The sequence below is a fragment of the Salvelinus sp. IW2-2015 genome, linkage group LG14, assembly GCF_002910315.2.
Source record: "Salvelinus sp. IW2-2015 linkage group LG14, ASM291031v2, whole genome shotgun sequence".
In the NCBI taxonomy this organism is placed as follows: Eukaryota; Metazoa; Chordata; class Actinopteri; order Salmoniformes; family Salmonidae; genus Salvelinus; species Salvelinus sp. IW2-2015.
Window position 1 is genome coordinate 36,858,676 of NC_036854.1, and position 16,170 is coordinate 36,874,845.

The 16,170-nt window shown below is 42.9% G+C and overlaps 2 protein-coding genes and 1 long non-coding RNA gene across 3 annotated transcripts; all 3 read right to left on the reverse strand.

Annotated features, from left to right (window-relative positions):
• Positions 1-1,619: 1,619 nt before the first annotated feature.
• On the reverse strand, positions 1,620-7,507 carry LOC112081233 (calcium-binding and coiled-coil domain-containing protein 2-like). Its single transcript, XM_024147464.2, has 9 exons — positions 7,397-7,507; positions 7,136-7,291; positions 6,034-6,129; positions 5,744-5,921; positions 5,574-5,602; positions 2,949-3,107; positions 2,716-2,860; positions 2,545-2,573; positions 1,620-1,956 (listed from the first exon to the last, which is right to left on the reverse strand). Exons 1-9 carry the CDS (start codon positions 7,505-7,507, stop codon positions 1,903-1,905), a joined length of 957 nt encoding a protein of 318 aa, XP_024003232.2. The 3' UTR covers positions 1,620-1,902.
• A 119-nt stretch (positions 7,508-7,626) lies between these two features.
• LOC111973002 (uncharacterized) lies at positions 7,627-11,376 on the reverse strand. The gene is made up of 3 exons (XR_002878514.3): positions 10,872-11,376; positions 8,651-8,771; positions 7,627-7,721 (listed from the first exon to the last, which is right to left on the reverse strand). It is a non-coding gene; the product is annotated as an uncharacterized lncRNA (long non-coding RNA).
• A 716-nt stretch (positions 11,377-12,092) lies between these two features.
• LOC111972997 (uncharacterized) lies at positions 12,093-14,071 on the reverse strand. Its single transcript, XM_024000115.3, has 4 exons — positions 13,883-14,071; positions 13,143-13,638; positions 12,570-12,992; positions 12,093-12,416 (listed from the first exon to the last, which is right to left on the reverse strand). The coding sequence occupies exons 1-4, from the start codon at positions 13,920-13,922 to the stop codon at positions 12,380-12,382; spliced, it is 996 nt and encodes a 331-aa protein (XP_023855883.1). The 5' UTR covers positions 13,923-14,071; the 3' UTR covers positions 12,093-12,379.
• Between the last annotated feature and the right edge of the window lie 2,099 nt (positions 14,072-16,170).

The following is a 16,170-nucleotide window of genomic DNA, read 5'->3' on the forward strand; positions in this document are numbered from 1 at the left end:
GAAACTATTAAATAGCAAAGCAATACATTCCTATTGACCAGCAATGGAGGCAAATCTCTACTAAGACTGAAATTAAGAATGGACAGTCTTAGACAAGAGGACATTTATGAACAGGGGGATTTAAATGTTTGTTTTATAATGTTCTAGATGGGTTGTTAGGAACATCATCCGTAGAGTATCATCTTTAGTCTACTCTCAGCAACTCTCTGTATGATGGTTTTTAGGAACATCATCCGTTAGAGTATCATCTTTAGTCTACTCTCAGCAACTCTCTGTATGATGGGTTGTTAGGAACATCATCCTAGAGTATCATCTTTAGTCTACTCTCAGCAACTCTCTGTATATGGGTGTTAGGAACATCATCGTAGAATTCATCTTTAGTCTACTCTCAGCAACTCTCTGGATGTGGTTTGTAGGAACATCATCCCTAGAGTATCATCTTAGTCTACTCTCAGCAAACTCTCTGTATGATGGGTTGTTAGGAACTTCATCCGTAGAGTATCATCTTTAGTCTACTCTCAGCAACTCTCTGTATGATGGGTTGTTAGGAACATCATCCTAGAGTATCATCTTTAGTCTACTCTCAGCACTCTCTGTATGATGGGTTGTTAGGACATCATCCGTAGAGTATCATCTTTAGTCTACTCTCAGCAACTCTCTGTATGATGGTTGAGAACATCATCCGTAGAGTATCATCTTTAGTCTACTCTCAGCACAACTCTCTGTAGATGGGTTGTTAGGAAACATCATTCGTAGAGTATCATTATAGTTTACTCTCACAACTCTCTGTATGATGGGTTGTTAGGAACATCATCCGCTAGAGTATCATCTTTAGTCTTACTCTCAGCAACTCTCTGTATGATGGGTTGTGAGGAACATCATCCGTAGAGTATCATCTTTAGTCTACTCTCAGCAACTCTCTGTATGATGGGTTGTTAGGAACATCATCCTAGATATCATCTTTAGTCTACTCTCAGCAACTCTCTGTATGATGGGTTGAGGACATCATCCCTAGAGTATCATCTTTAGTCTACTCTCAGCAACTCTCTGTATGAATGGGTTGTTAGGAACATCATCCGTAGAGTATCATCTTTAGTCTACTCTCAGCAACTCTCTGTATGATGGGTTGTAGGAACATCATCCTGAGAGATCATCTTTAGTCTACTCTCAGCAACTCTCTGTATGATGGTGGTTGTTAGGAACATCATCCGTAGAGTCATCTTTAGTCTACTCTCAGCAACTCTCTGTATGATGGGTTGTTAGGAACATCATCCTAGAGTATCATCTTTAGTCTACTCTCAGCAACTCTCTGTATGAGGTTGTTAGGAACATCATCCGATGAGTATCATCTTTAGTCTACTCTCAGCAACTCTCTGTATGATGGGTTGTTAGGAACATCATCCGTAGAGTATCATCTTAGTCTACTCTCAGCACTCTCTGTATGATGGGTTGTTAGAACATCATCCGTAGAGTATCATCTTTAGTCTACTCTCAGCAACTCTCTGTATGATGGGTGTTAGGAACATCATCCGTAGAGTATCATCATTAGTCTACTCTCAGCAACCTCTGTATGATGGTTGTTAGGAACATCATCCGTAGAGTATCATCTTTAGTCTACTCTCAGCAACTCTCTGTATGATGGGTTGTGAGAAACATCATCCTAGAGTATCATCTTTAGTCTACTCTCAGCAACTCCCTGTATGATGGGTTGTGAGAAACATCATCCGTAGAGTATCATCTTTAGTCTACTCTCAGCAACTCTCTGTATTGATGGCTGTGAGGATGTGGCATCTCTACACCTCATGGCTGAAGACGTGGTCTTCAAATATAGCATGCTCCACTCCGTCACAGATGAGGGTGCAGTAGGGGCACACACTGTGGCTTTCCTCGTGCAGCTCCAGCTCATCCTGGTGATGCCAGGGAACCACTCATGCAGTGACGACACTCCAAGGACAACTATGGGACAGGCACATGTCTTAGGTGGTAACATCAGATAGATGGATATAGTTAACTATAGTGTAATACATAAATGATGGTGCATAACATTATGAAACCAACCCTTTGATCCCAAATCACAGTGTATCTTGTTGTAAACGTTTTAAACTGCATTTATACCATGTATACCAGGGGTGTCAAACTCACCACGGAGGGGCGAGAGTCAGCGGCTTTTGGTTTTTCCTTTCAGTTAAGACCTAGACACCCAGGAGTTCCTTACTAATCAGTGACCTTAATTCATCAATCAAGTAAAATGGAGGAGTGAAAACCCACAGACACTCGGCCCTCCGTGGAATGAGTTTGCACACGTGATGTATACCATGGATGTCAAACTCCAGTCCTCGAGGGCCGAGTAGCAGCGGGATTTCACTCCTCCTTTGACTTGATTGATCAATTAAGATCACAAATAGTAACACATCCCCCTCTCCTGGTTGTCTAGGTATTAATGGTCAGTAATTTAAAGTAAATAACAAAACCAGAAGACACACGGTCCTACAGGAAGTGAGTTTGACACCCCTGATTATATACCACAAGAATGACTCTACATACCTCTTCCTCCTCGGAGTTTGGAGCAGTTTCTGCAAACAGAATCATATGTCAATCATAATTGAACATSTTTTGTTATTTTTCAAGAAGGCGTGTCCGTGAGGCACGTGGTGTCCATTTCTCATTCAGGAATATTTAGGTGAGGCTTTCCAACAGCTGGGGAATTGAGATTACCTGGGGTCTCATAGTGGTTCCCAGAGGGTAGACAGGCAGATAGTACATCTAGCTGCTGCTCCTCAGTGGGGGTTGGGCCAGTTGGAGAGCCATAAGGGCTGGGATGCTCCAAGGACACCGGAGCAGCTTGGAGGTCAGTGAACTCCTTGGAATATGATCAGCAGAGTATCAGCATTAGTCTACTCTCAGCAACTCTCTGTATGATGGGTTGTGAGGATGTGGCATCTCTACACCTCATGGCTGAAGACGTGGTCTTCAAATATAGCATGCTCCACTCCGTCACAGATGAGGTTGCAGTAGGGGCACAATCTGTGGCTGTCCTCGTGCAGCTCCAGCTCATCCTGGGTGATGCCAGGGAACCACTCATGGCAGTGACGACACTGCAAGCACAACTATGGGACAGGTACAGGTCTTAAGTGGTAATAATATCAAAGTCACCATTGGCCTCATGGTGAGATCCCTGAGCAGTTTCCTTCCTCTCCGGCAACTGAGAAAGGATGCCTGTAACTTTCTAGTGACTGGATGCATCCAAAGTGTAATTAATTACTTCACCATGCACAAAGGGATATTCAATGTCTACTTTTTCTTTTACCCATCTACCAGTAGGTGCCCTTCTTTGAGAGGCATTGAAAAACTTCCCTGGTCTTTGTAGTTGAGTCTGTTTGAAATTCACTGCTTGACTGAGGTACCTTACAGATAATTGTATGTGTGGGGTACAGAGATGTGGTAGTCATTCAAAAATCATGTTAAACGTTATTATTGCACGCAGTGAGTCCATGCAACTTATTACATGACTTGTAAAGCACATTTTACTCCTGAACTTATTTAAGCTTTCCATAACAAAGGTGTTGAATACTTATTGACTCAAAACATTTCAGCTTTTCATTTTTAACTAATTTGTTCAAATGTAAAAAAACACAATTCTACTTTGACATTGTGGGGTATTGTGTGTAGACCAGTGGAAAAAAATCTCAATATAGTCCATTTTAAATTTAGGCTGTAACAAAACAAAATGTGGAAAAAGTAAAGGGGTGTGAATACTTTCTGAAGGCTCTGTAAGTGGTAACATCAGATAGATGGATAGAGTTAACTATAGTGTAGTACAGAAATGATGGTGCATAAAGCATTATGAAACCAATCCTTTAATCCCAAATCACTAGTGTATCTTGTTGTAAACGTATAAACTGCATTTATACCATGTATAACAACAGGGCTCCCCTATAGGCGCGCCGTGATTTTTATGATCCCAAAAATAAAGAATACAAATACACATAAAAGACTTTAAAAGAAGGAAATCAGGTAACCAGGAAATCAGCTCAAAGAGATTTTAATTTAGGAAATCTGTTCCCAAGTATTCCCACACATAAATAGATAGATATATGTGATCGTATCCCCATGTAATCAAGGGGATAGTAGTAGTCAAATACTATATCTGTTTGAGATTCTTTAGGTCAATTTACATTTAAGTCATTTAGCAGACGCTCTTATCCAGAGCGACTTACAAATTGGAAAGTTCATACATATTCATCCTGGTCCCCCCGTGGGAATTGAACCCACAACCCTGGCATTGCAAGCGCCATGCTCTACCAACTGAGCCACACGGGACCGCTAGTTAGCTGGCTAGCTAGTTAGCTGGCTAGCTTCTGATGGGGGTTCCGGTTCTAAAGTATTAAAATAGCAGATCCGTATCACATTGGGTGAGGCTGGTTGCAGGAGAGTATATTCGGTACATAAATGGAAAGTAGATTTAAATATATATGGAAAAAACTAGATTTACATGAGACAAGACAAAACACACTTCCGACTGCTACGCCATCTTGGATTAATGTGCGCCGCGCCCCATGGGTCTCCCGGTCACGGCCGGCTGTGACAGAGCCTGGACTCGAATCCAGAATCTCTAGTGGCMCAGCTAGTGCTGCGATGCAGTGCCTTTTTTAGACCACTGTGCCACTCGTGAGGCCCTACTGATGTTTAAAGGGATATCGGTGAACAAATACCTTGGTCAAGGCTATGATGGCGCCCGTGCGGTGAGTGGAGTTTACTCAGGTGTTCAAAAGCCCATATCAGACCGAGACCCTAATGCTTCTTAGGTAGGTCTTTATGAGTTCAAGGTTTTAGTTTAGAAAACGATCTCTCTGCAGAAGTGACAGTTACAGGGATGGTAAAAACAKCTTGATTGTTGTAGCAACATCAGGGAAACTTGGCAGAAGGGTGTTTCAAATACAAATTSCGCAAAATCTTTAATTGAGCCTCTCATTCTCCTTAATGGCCGGCCTCAACACGTTACGAAAAGAGATTAACTGTATAGGAAGCTCTGGGGACAGGTAGTCTGGATACTGGACAGCCAATAAATTGGCAGATTCAAACAGATGATCATCTTTAGCGGATAACAGTTCTTGAGGGCTTGAACAAAAAAAGAGATTTCGTTCATACTGGTGAACCGGCGTTTGAGTTCTGTGGTTGCAATATCAACAGTCCCTTATCTCTGTTATATACTATGTGTACAAAATATTATGAACACCTGCTCTTTCCATGACAGACTGACCAGGTGAAAGCTATGATCCCTTATTGATGTCACTTGTTAAATCCACTTCAATCAGTGTAGATGAAGGGGAGGAGTCCGGTTAAAAAATTATTTTTAAGCCTTGAGACTATTGAGACATGGATTGTGTATGTGTACCATTCAGAGGGTGAATGGGCAAGACAAAATATTTAAGTACTTTGTAATTTGTAAGTAATTTGCAGTGTACAAATGATTTATAACTATGTTCCGGCTCCCTGACCATCCGCTCAAAGAAAAATTGGACTGAATGTAATTGTGGACCCCAGATTTATACCACAGGAATGACTCTACATACCTCTTCCTCCTCAGAGTTTGGAGCAGTTTCTGCAGACAGAATCATATGTCAGTCATAATTGAACACGTTTTGTTATTTTTCAAGGAGTGTTCATGAGGCACCAGTGGCGTTCATTTCTCATTYRGGAATATTAAGGTGAGGCTTTCCAACAGCTGGAGAATTGGGATTACCTGGGGTCTCATAGTGGTTCCCAGAGGGGAGACCGGCAGATAGTACATCTAGCTGCTGCTCCTCAGTGGGGGYRGGGTCAGTTGGAGAGCCATAAGGGCTGGGATGCTCCAAGGACACTGGAGCAGCTTGGAGGTCAGTGAACTCCTTGCGAAGTCTCTCAATATCTCTTCTGAGGTCCTGACAGAATACAGTGGAAACCCCCATGATAAGAAAACTTCCCTAACTCTACTGTAAAAAACAATAMAAAAATTATTGACTAGTAAATAGTAGCAAAATTCATAGCAATCACCTGATTTTCTCTGGATAACTCCTCATTTTCTACTTTAGCCATCTCTGCTATGTTTTCTTTTTCCTCAATGATTCTGTGTAACTCTAAAAGTTGCATCTTAGAGGAGAGAACAGGCAACTCGTGATCAGCCAAGAGAATAAGGTTAGTGTGTTCTCTATTCACTTACAGGTGGACTAACTTCACAGAACAAACAACATATTGATAAACAAAAATGATATCCCTTTCGGTGGATCGGAAAATTCAATAGTGTCTAAGATATCCTTAAAGCACGTCTAGTTTAGGCCTCCTGAGTGGCGCAGCGGTCTAAGGCACTGCATCGCAGTGCTATAGGTGTTACTACAGACCCGGGTTCATTCCCGGGCTGTGCCACAACCAGGGTTGGGTAGGTTACTTTCTAAATGTAATCCGTTAGTTACCTGTCCAAAATTGTAATCAGGAACATAGCATTTGGATTACCCAAACTCAGTAACATAATCTGATTACATTCCGTTAGTTTTAGATTACTTTCCCCTTAAGAGGCATTAGAAGAAGACAAAAATGTATGCTACCAATTGAACGACATCTATTGCAGGATAAATCAATGTTAAAGTTTACATAGCTGGCCATATATGGATGTTAAATGTTACTTTATTGGTTGGTTATGTAGGCTCCTTCTAACCCATCGCTTTCTACTACATATAATAATATGATTAAATTATATCTTTAAATTGTAATCCCCTACATGTAACGGATTACATGTCATCAGTTACTCCCCAACCCTGGCCACAACTGGCCATGGTCTCGGGAGTCCCATAGGACGGCACACAACTGGCCCAGCGGGTTAGGGGAGAGTTTGGCCAGGGGGGCTTTACTTGGCTCATCGCGCTCTAGCAACTCCTTGTGCCGGGCCGGGTGCCTGCAGGCTGACCCCGGTCGCCAGATGAACGGTGTTTCCTCCGACACATTGRTGCGGCTGGCTTCCGGATCATGTTTCGAGGAGACGCGTGACTCCACCGTCGCCTCTCCCGAGCCCGTTGGGGARWTGCAGCGATGAGACAAGATCAAAATTGGGGAGAAAMRGGGGAGCAAAATACMACTTTTTTGTTTGTTTGTATAAATGCACCTCTAGTTTGCTGCTCTTCTGCTTGGTCTGAGCAGACGTCATGGAAGTGCTCTCCATGCGCTCATAGACCTCCTCCAGTTCCMTCTCGGCTTTCTCTGCACGTCTGCGGGTATTGTTGCAAGCCTGCTGCTCCTGGTGCAACTGTGTCCGAGCCTCCTGCAGATTCYATGACGTTRAATGAATTGGCCAACAAATATTTTAAAGAGYGTATGTGTGTTAAAMRCATTMATTCTCATTGATTACTCTGCTGAGTGTGCTRACCTGTAGAAGCTGAATGTAATCCTTCAGTCTGCGGGTSTCCTGCTCAGATTTGAGCCTTGGGGTCAGCCTGTTTACACAGACACGGGGGCATGAGGAACCACATTGGTACATAAGTGTCAAAAAAATCCAAGACAGGATGATATCATGATATGACTGGAAAGGTGTTGGACTAGAACGCTATGTTCCCATGCACTGAATGGATTGCTTCAGACAAGAATGACTCACTGTGGACCTCAACCTTTCCTTTCAAATCCTCTTGCTCCTTTTTCAGCTGTTGGATCTTGATCAATGCTCGTTCATATTTCTCAGGAATAGTGGTCAGAGACTGCAGTGATTTGTCACAAGAAATAGCAAGTTATATACACCACAAGGAAACAGAGAAAGTGGAATAAAAAGTAGAAGATCTATTGGAAAAGATGTATGGTGTACAGTACATATAGCTGTCACATGTTTTGACACTATAATCACCAAATAGTTTTCATGAATAGATGTCAGAGACTGCAGCCATTCATGGAAAGAAACAGTTAGAAATAAGACAAGGAGAGAGAGCTGTCTCTTATACACATCTAGATGTGTATAAGAGACAGGAGTGCATATATATAAAACATACATTCTCATTTCCATTCTGACACATGACTATGGTCTAGAAAGGCAGCCTGGTCTCATAGACTAGTCTTAACATAGTTAATGTAAATCCGGGACACTCAAATTAGTATGATATATTACGACAAGACAGATGGTTACTTAAGGCAAAAAATTAAAGCAGGGTTGTTGGTCGGGGTGGGAGTATAATGCGAACGTCTAGCAATGTCTAGCAACCCAAAGGTTGTGAGTTCAAATCTCATCACAGATAACTTTTGCATTTTAGCTAATTAGAAACGTTTCAACTACTTACTACTTTTTAGTTACTGTGCAGCTAACCCTTCCCCTAACCTTAACCTTTTAGCTAACGTTAGCCACCTATCTATAATTGGTAAAATATCATACGTTTTGCAATTTTGTAACATATTGTACATTTTGAAAATTCGTAACATATTGCCCGTTTTGCAAATTCTGATAATTTAATACGAATTATAATTCATAACATATCAAACACAATGGGTGATGGACTTCCACAAATTAATACATACCATGCGAAACGTAACATACCATACTAAAAGAAGTGCTTCGGTTTAACGTACAGAATAATACAAAATGATCTGAGATCAGCTTGAGAAAGGAGCTGCTGTTGGAACAAACAACTTGAAAACAAACCTTGAGGCGATCAATCTCTTGCTGTTGCTCCTTCAGAACACTTCTCAGAGTCTCATGTTGCTCTTTCAGTTGCTCTATCTCCATGACCAGCTCTTCTTTCTCCCTCTCACTTTACCTGTTCCTAGATTTAGAAACGCACATCATGTCATGTACATAACCTCGCCTATGGATAATTTTAGCTAATATGTTCTTGTGAGGAACATCACCAATCCAAACAGAGAGTGCTGCCTTTTAAAGACAAGTAGTTCACGCATGGTCTTCAAAACACAATCTTTGTATTTGAGATATTGTGGATTGTATTGTTCCTGCGTTGTGATGACCAAGAGGTAGTGTTCCAGGCAGGTGGTCAGAGGCAGGTGCCTGGAGGCAGGTGCCTTCCAGGCAGGTGGCTCCTCTCACTTGGTCATTACTATCAGCATAGCAGAGCTGATAGAACTCTGCAGAATCCTTTATATGCTATCAGGAATACAATGTCATTGTCAGTGTAATCCCCAGCATAATATTGATCACTTAATTATCAAATGAAATGTACATTTATATTATTTGTGTATAAAATCAAGAGGTTAACATATGCCTACTGGTACCATCAAGAAAGTGTAACCTAAACTGAGCACACTGATTAATAGCAAAGTTCATGTTAGTTGAAAAGTTTGAGGGTAGAACGCCACAAAAAAACACTTGTTTTCTGTCTAGATCCTGTCCTATCAGATCCAGTGATGGTTCTACCCACACAAATGTGTCTTTTGTGGTGCTCCAGCCCACCTGCACAATAATGCAGTTATTAAACAATCATGACTGACAACATAGGGAGGTATTCCAGACTATGGATATTTATTGTTGAATATAGGTTAAAACAATCMATWTCATAATGTCAGATGAAACAGATCACATATGAATATTCATGACAAAAGGTATATAATCTAATCTTGAATACCCAAGCCCAGTCTCTGGGGTTCGGTTTGATGGTTGCTGTCAGARRGTAGCAGCAAATCCCCCRCAGCATTTAGTGCGTATGAGTGGGGRATTACCTGGGAAACATGTGCCTGCACTTTCGGTGCTTTCCATTGAGCACTGAAATGGGAAATATAGCTAAATGAAARCAAGCAGGCCAAGATGCCYATAAAAATGTAAAGTTTGAACTAAACAGCAGGTGCAACTCGCTTAAACCTTAATTTATGTTGTTAACTGAACCCTTAGGCTATATCTCTTCTCTAGCAGCACACATTGTCCATGGGTCGGTTGTTTAGAAGGCCAACAATTTTATATTACATAAAAATGTAATTAGCCTACACCATCATGGTTATACATTCTGATGTACTATGACCTAGGTCAGCGATCATAAAATAGATTCAGTCGCGGGCCGATTTTTGGTCAGGGGGCCGGAACATGATTACAAATCATTTGTTTACTGAAAATTGAAAACAAGAACAGATATAATATTTTACTGAAAGATTATAATTTCAAACCTTGCCTACTTTTGTATACGATCACATATTGTAGCCTATATCTCTCTATTATGCGGTGAAATTCTTTGGAACAGATTTACAAAATGTAAATCACTTGGAGTTGGATTTATGGTGTTTTTAGTATTGTATGTCCAACACTACTGACTTTGTTATGTTCGCAAAACCTACGTTAGACTTTCATTTTAAATGTCTTGTGTAATTTATTTTACTACCGATCTGGCCCTCATATTTAACATAGGGCTAATTGTTTTCAGAAGACGTATGGACGTTTATAAGATTGTCAAACATACACTTCTAACTCAATACGTTACAGCAGGTAGCCTAGTGTTTAGAGCGTTGGGCCAGTAACCGAAAGGATCCCTGAGCTGACAAGGTAAAAATGTCGTTCTGCCCCAGTGCAAGGCATGTAAACCCACTGATCCCCGAGCGCCGAAGACTTGGAAGTCGATTTAAGGCAGCCCCCCGCATCGCTCTGATTCAGAGGGGTTGGATTAAATGCGAAAGACACATTTCAGTTGAATGCATTCATTTGTACAACTGACTAGGTATTCTCCTTTCCCAATACCTTATTCGAAATTGTTTTACTCTGTTTAGCCTACTCAAGCCATGAAGATATACTGCAGGTAACGTTACAAGGCCACAAATAAATACAAAGAGAGAAAACGAATATGAAAGTAAACGCAATTCTGTCATTATTACGATCAAATATGTTATACTGTTTAGCTCAAATAAATGATTTAAATGGTTGACCTTACATGAAGTTTGGCCTGCCAGTTCAACTCAGAGCGGTGTCGCACTCGCAACTCAAACGTCAGATCGGAATAGGCTAGGCTACTTGGTTTGTTCAAAACATCCCGGAACTCGGAAATCTCCGACGTAAGTGCGTTCAAAACAACTGGAAACTAGGAACAAAATGAACTCCAACTGGGAAAATAGTTTTGAACGGCCATCCAACTTGGAATTTGAAGTCGGAAACTCAAGCGTCAACCGGTTTTGTCTATAAGGGACACAGCCTTTCTCAAAATGGTATTTTCATAGCAGGTTTGGGAGAACCTAAGCAGCAGGTTAGGATAATTAACGTAGCAGGTTATGATCATTAGGTTAAGGTTAGGAAAAGGGTTAGGGTTGGCTAAATGCAACAACAAAACGTTTTAAGTCAAATTGACCCTAACTGTATCCCATCTAGTAATTACGGCATCATCCTAGAGCTCCAAGTTCTCCGCTCTGAAGATCACTGACGTCACAGTCTGAGCTCGTTTTTTCATAGATCCCAGGTGTCTTGAACAAACCATGCGAAAATCTCAATAAATTCTCCTCAACCTCTCTCCTCGCCTCATTTTCAAAACTAATTTGATGAGGTCAGAGGGGCGGGACCTATGACTTTGGTTTAAAGAAGGAGGCGAGGAGAGAGGACGCGAGGAGTATGCAATTGAGATTCTTCCCAATGTCACAGGCATGGAACACTTTTCGCCGAACTTCGATACAAATTAATTTTCGTAGCAGGTTAGGACATTATTTTCGCTAACCCTAACCATTTTCATAACCTTAACCTCCGTATCCTAACCTACTACTGAAAAGTCACTTCGGAATCGAAGTGCAGTGAAGAGTCTCTCCCTCACCGGTATTGGAGGTGTTCCTGCCCGAATAGATCCACAGACGTTGCATTGCATCAACCAATGGTCAAATTGCTAAATCACATTATTTGGTTAGCTCAATGGTGTATATACAAATCACTGGRTTAGCTKATATGTTAAACACTTATCCCGCCTYTSTRAGATCTGGAATTAGTAGGGCAGGAACACCATCATTAATTTGAAGTGCGCACAAACCTAATCATAACCCGTACTGGCGAAATGTAGTTTCTCAAGGGGATGGCCACGACCAATCAAAAGTAAAGAATACTTTCCCTTTAATCTTGCTGATTAACAGATTAGATATTATAAGGGGAAAAGGGAAACACACTCAGACAATGTGGGGAACTTTTACATATTTATTTGAGATGTATATCAAGAAGAAAACACTTCTTTTTAAAACATATGATCATTGATACACATGCATTATTGACATAAAGTAAATATGATTGATTATATTTCGAAAATATTTGATATGATAAGGTTATATGATTGATTGCATATAGATTGCCATGTCAAATCATCAGCTTCTACTTCCTATGAGCTGTATCATGTGGGACCGTCTGATTCTAACCATCCTCTTCTGATGACCATGAGGTGATGCTGGAAGCTCCCACTGAATGCAGAGTTCATCAGTTCCACTGCATAGTGTTTAACCATGGGTTTACCCTGGGGAAAGAATCAAATAGAAATGCCTCAATCAAAACCTGAAGTGGGGTAAGCATAGCATATGATCTGGTATCAAGTAGTCTTTCAAGTCTTTCTTGAAAAAAGTATTACTTTACTGATTGTGTTATATGACTGTGGCTCAATATCATTTACTTTTTTAAGTTGGCGACATCCAGCAATGCCATCACTTTGATTCGCGTTGGGTCGTAGACACAGTCCTCCTCTTGGTTGCTTGGTACCATGCCAACACCAGGTGGAACCCAGGCAGTGTCAAAACCATGAGTGTGCCAGTTGTATTGGTTGTCATGACCTATTTTGTTGATGACTTTAACTCTGCCAACATTCACCTTTACTTTCAGAACCATCCTGTCTGAGTCAGAAGAACCAAGGGGGTATCTAATGACTTTTCTGATGTCTCGACTGAGGTAGACACCTGCACCAAGCATGCCAACTCTAGATGGGGTGAAGCCATGTCTCTGTATTTCTACTGCAGCCTGTTTTGATGTTCCATGATACATCACATAGACGTGGCTGTCCTCAGGGGTGACTCCACTCTGAAGATGATCATACTGAGATCTGTAAGACAGGAACACCATTTGTGTTTATAGCTATGTAAGAAATTATATTGTGTTCAGTAGGTTAATTATTTTTAAGGTACATTATATCTTTACATTTATTGAAAAAAAGTGTTGTATATGAAACTTTAACAGTCTTTTTCACACTTACAAGTTCTCTTCGGTAACCTTCATGACCTCAATGACTTTGATTCTCTTCGGGTCGTAGACACAGTTCTCCTGTTGGTTGCTCCGCACCATGCCAACATTAGGTGGAACCCAGGCAGTATCAAAGCCATGCACAGTGTGCCATGTCTTCTGCATGGGGTGGTACTGCCTGTCTATGACCTTAACCCTGCCGACATCCACTCTGACTTTAAGTACTCTTTTCTCAGAGTCAGGAACATCAAGAGGGTATTTACAGGCTTTTCGGATGTCCCGACTAACATAAACACCAGCACCAAGCATGCTGATATCTGCTCTTGATGGTTTGAAACCTTCCCTTTTAATCAACTCTGCGCCCTCTTTTGAGCAGCCATGAAACATCACATATTCTCTGTGATCTTCAGGATGAGTCTTGCTGTCAAGCAAGTTGATGTAGTATGGGGAGTCAGGGTTAACATCCATAGTAACCAAACTGCTGTTAAATACACCTCTGCTGAAATGAGCTGTAATTTAAGTACATACATTGCAATTACAATTTGTAAGTTAACATAGTTGAAAATTCYTAAGGCTGACTGTTACACTAAATTGTTATGGCTGAATAATATTTCAAAATATGCTGAATTATTACACTAGCATTATAACACAATCATGTAAAGACTTATTTATTAAGTAAACAGGGGTTGTTTGATAGCCAAGTGTCCAGTAATAAGTTAATGTGTCTCGAAAAACAGATGAGACCGTTCTTACCTGCTGCTGCCAGACAAATGCAGGAATACTCCGTATGCATAGGAAACTTAGCGCTTAGGTTTCAATTCCTGACTGCAGGCAAATCTTGCCTATTTAGGTTTCGTTTCCTGGTCTAGTCTTGCAGTGGCGACCTGTCATTCAGGACAAGTGAGCACCACATTTTTTGCAAAAATAAATACAAAAATTACAATAAAATATATATATACATATATAATTTTTTTGGGGAGGGGGGGGGGCTTGCCTGTTTTGCATGTAATTTTGGCATTCATACGTGTCACATATCAGTTTGCAAACAATGTAAAAAAATAAATATATAATTGAGTTGATAAAGCCGCATACACACATGGTCTCTTTTTAGTTTTCTTGAGTAAGGCAGCTATAAAATGCAGGTGTTTCAGCCTAGCTCAGTGCTTTCTGTGGTGGTGGGGCGAGCCAGCAGAAAATAGGAGCTGTAACGTCTGGAGAGTCATGGGTGTGGAGTCAGACGCAGAGAGCAGAAGGTWGACGGGAAAAATGCTTTAATGTCCTTTCGGCTAGTAACCAGTTAAAAACATGGGTGAAGCCCAAAACACAGGTGCTACAAACCCAAAACCATAGTTACTATGGCAGCTAGTAGACCGGTGACGACGAGTGCCACCCGAACAGGAAGGGGAGCCACCTTCGATGGTATTTGTGACAGTACCCCCCCCCTGACGCGCGGCTCCTGCAGCGAGCCGACACCGCCCTCGGGGACGACCCGGGGGGGGCGAGGCGCAGGGCGATCCGGATGGAGGCGATGAAACTCCCTTAGCATAGTGGGATCCAATATATCCCCCACCGGGACCCAGCACCTCTCCTCCGGCCCGTACCCCTCCCAGTCCACAAGGTACTGTAGGCCCCTCACCCGGCGTCTCGAGTCCAGAATGGCCCGTATCGTGTACGCCGGGGACCCCTCGATGTCCAGAGGGGGCGGAGGGACCTCCGGAACCTCACCTTCCWGCATGGGACCAGCTACCMCCGGCCTGAGGAGAGACACATGAAACGAGGGGTTAATACGATAATACGAAGGGAGTAACAATCGATAACACACCTCGTTTATTCTCCTCAGGACTTTAAATGGCCCTACACACTGCGGACCCAGCTTCCGGCAGGGCAGGCGGAGGGGCAGGTTTCGGGTCGAGAGCCAGACCCTGTCCCCCGGTGCAAACACGGGGGCCTCACTGCGGTGACGGTCAGCGCTCCTCTTCTGCCGTCCACTCGCCTGACGCAATGACTCCTGGACGGCTTTCCAGGTATCCTTAGAGCGCTGCACCCACTCCTCCACCGCAGGAGCCTCAGTCTGGCTCTGATGCCATGGTGCCAGAACCGGCTAGTACCCTAACACGCACTCAAACGATGACATGTTGGTAGAGGAGTGGCTTAGTGAGTTATGGGCCATTTCAGCCCAGGGGATGTATCTCGCCCACTCCCCTGGCCGGTCCTGGCAATACGACCTCAGAAACCTACCCACCTCCTGGTTCACTCTTTCCACCTGCCCATTACTCTCCGGGTGATACCCTGAGGTCAGGCTGACCGAGACCCCCAGACGCTCCATAAACGCCTTCCATACTCGTGACGTAAACTGGGGACCCCGATCAGAAACGATATCCTCGGGCACCCCGTAGTGCCGGAAGACATGGGTGAACAGTGCCTCCGCAGTCTGTAGGGCCGTAGGGAGACCGGGCAAAGGGATAAGACGGCAGGACTTCGAGAACCGATCCACAACCGACGGCAGGATCGTCGTATTCCCCTGAGACAGGGGAAGATCCGTAAGAAAATCAACCAATAAATGGGACCACGGCCGTTGTGGAACGGGGAGGGGTTGTAATTTCCCCGTGGCAAGTGCCTAGGAGCCTTACTCTGGGCGCACACCGAACAGGAGGAGACATAGAAGCGCACGTCTCTCAACAAGGTAGGCCACCAGTACTTCCCCTAAGACCTCGCACCGTCCTCAAAATCCCGGGTGACCTGACGAGGGTAGACTATGAGCCCACCGAATCAATTGATCACGAACAGCGAGCGGCACGTACCTACGACCCTCCGGGCACTGTGGAGGCGCAGGTTCCTCTCTTAGTGCCCGCCGATGTCCGCGTCCACTCCCATACTACCGGTGCTACCAGCTTGGCAGCCGGAATGATGGGAGTAGGATCGATGGACCGGTCATCAGTGTCATATAGGCGGGACAGCACATCGGCCTTAGTATTGAGGGAACCTGGTCGATACGAGATTGTAAAAAGAAATCGGGTGAAATACATGGCCCACTTTGCCCT

Excerpts from the sequence above, each read along its gene's own strand:
- LOC111972997 (XM_024000115.3), bottom strand. The coding sequence starts at position 13,922 with ATGCATACGGAGTATTCCTGCATTTGTCTGGCAGCAGCAG. Across the intron at positions 12,993-13,142 it reads AAGGTTACCGAAGAGAACTT|ATCTCAGTATGATCATCTTC; the intron begins GTAAGTGTGAAA and ends CCTGTCTTACAG. Across the intron at positions 12,417-12,569 it reads GATGTCGCCAACTTAAAAAA|GGTAAACCCATGGTTAAACA; the intron begins GTAAATGATATT and ends TTCTTTCCCCAG.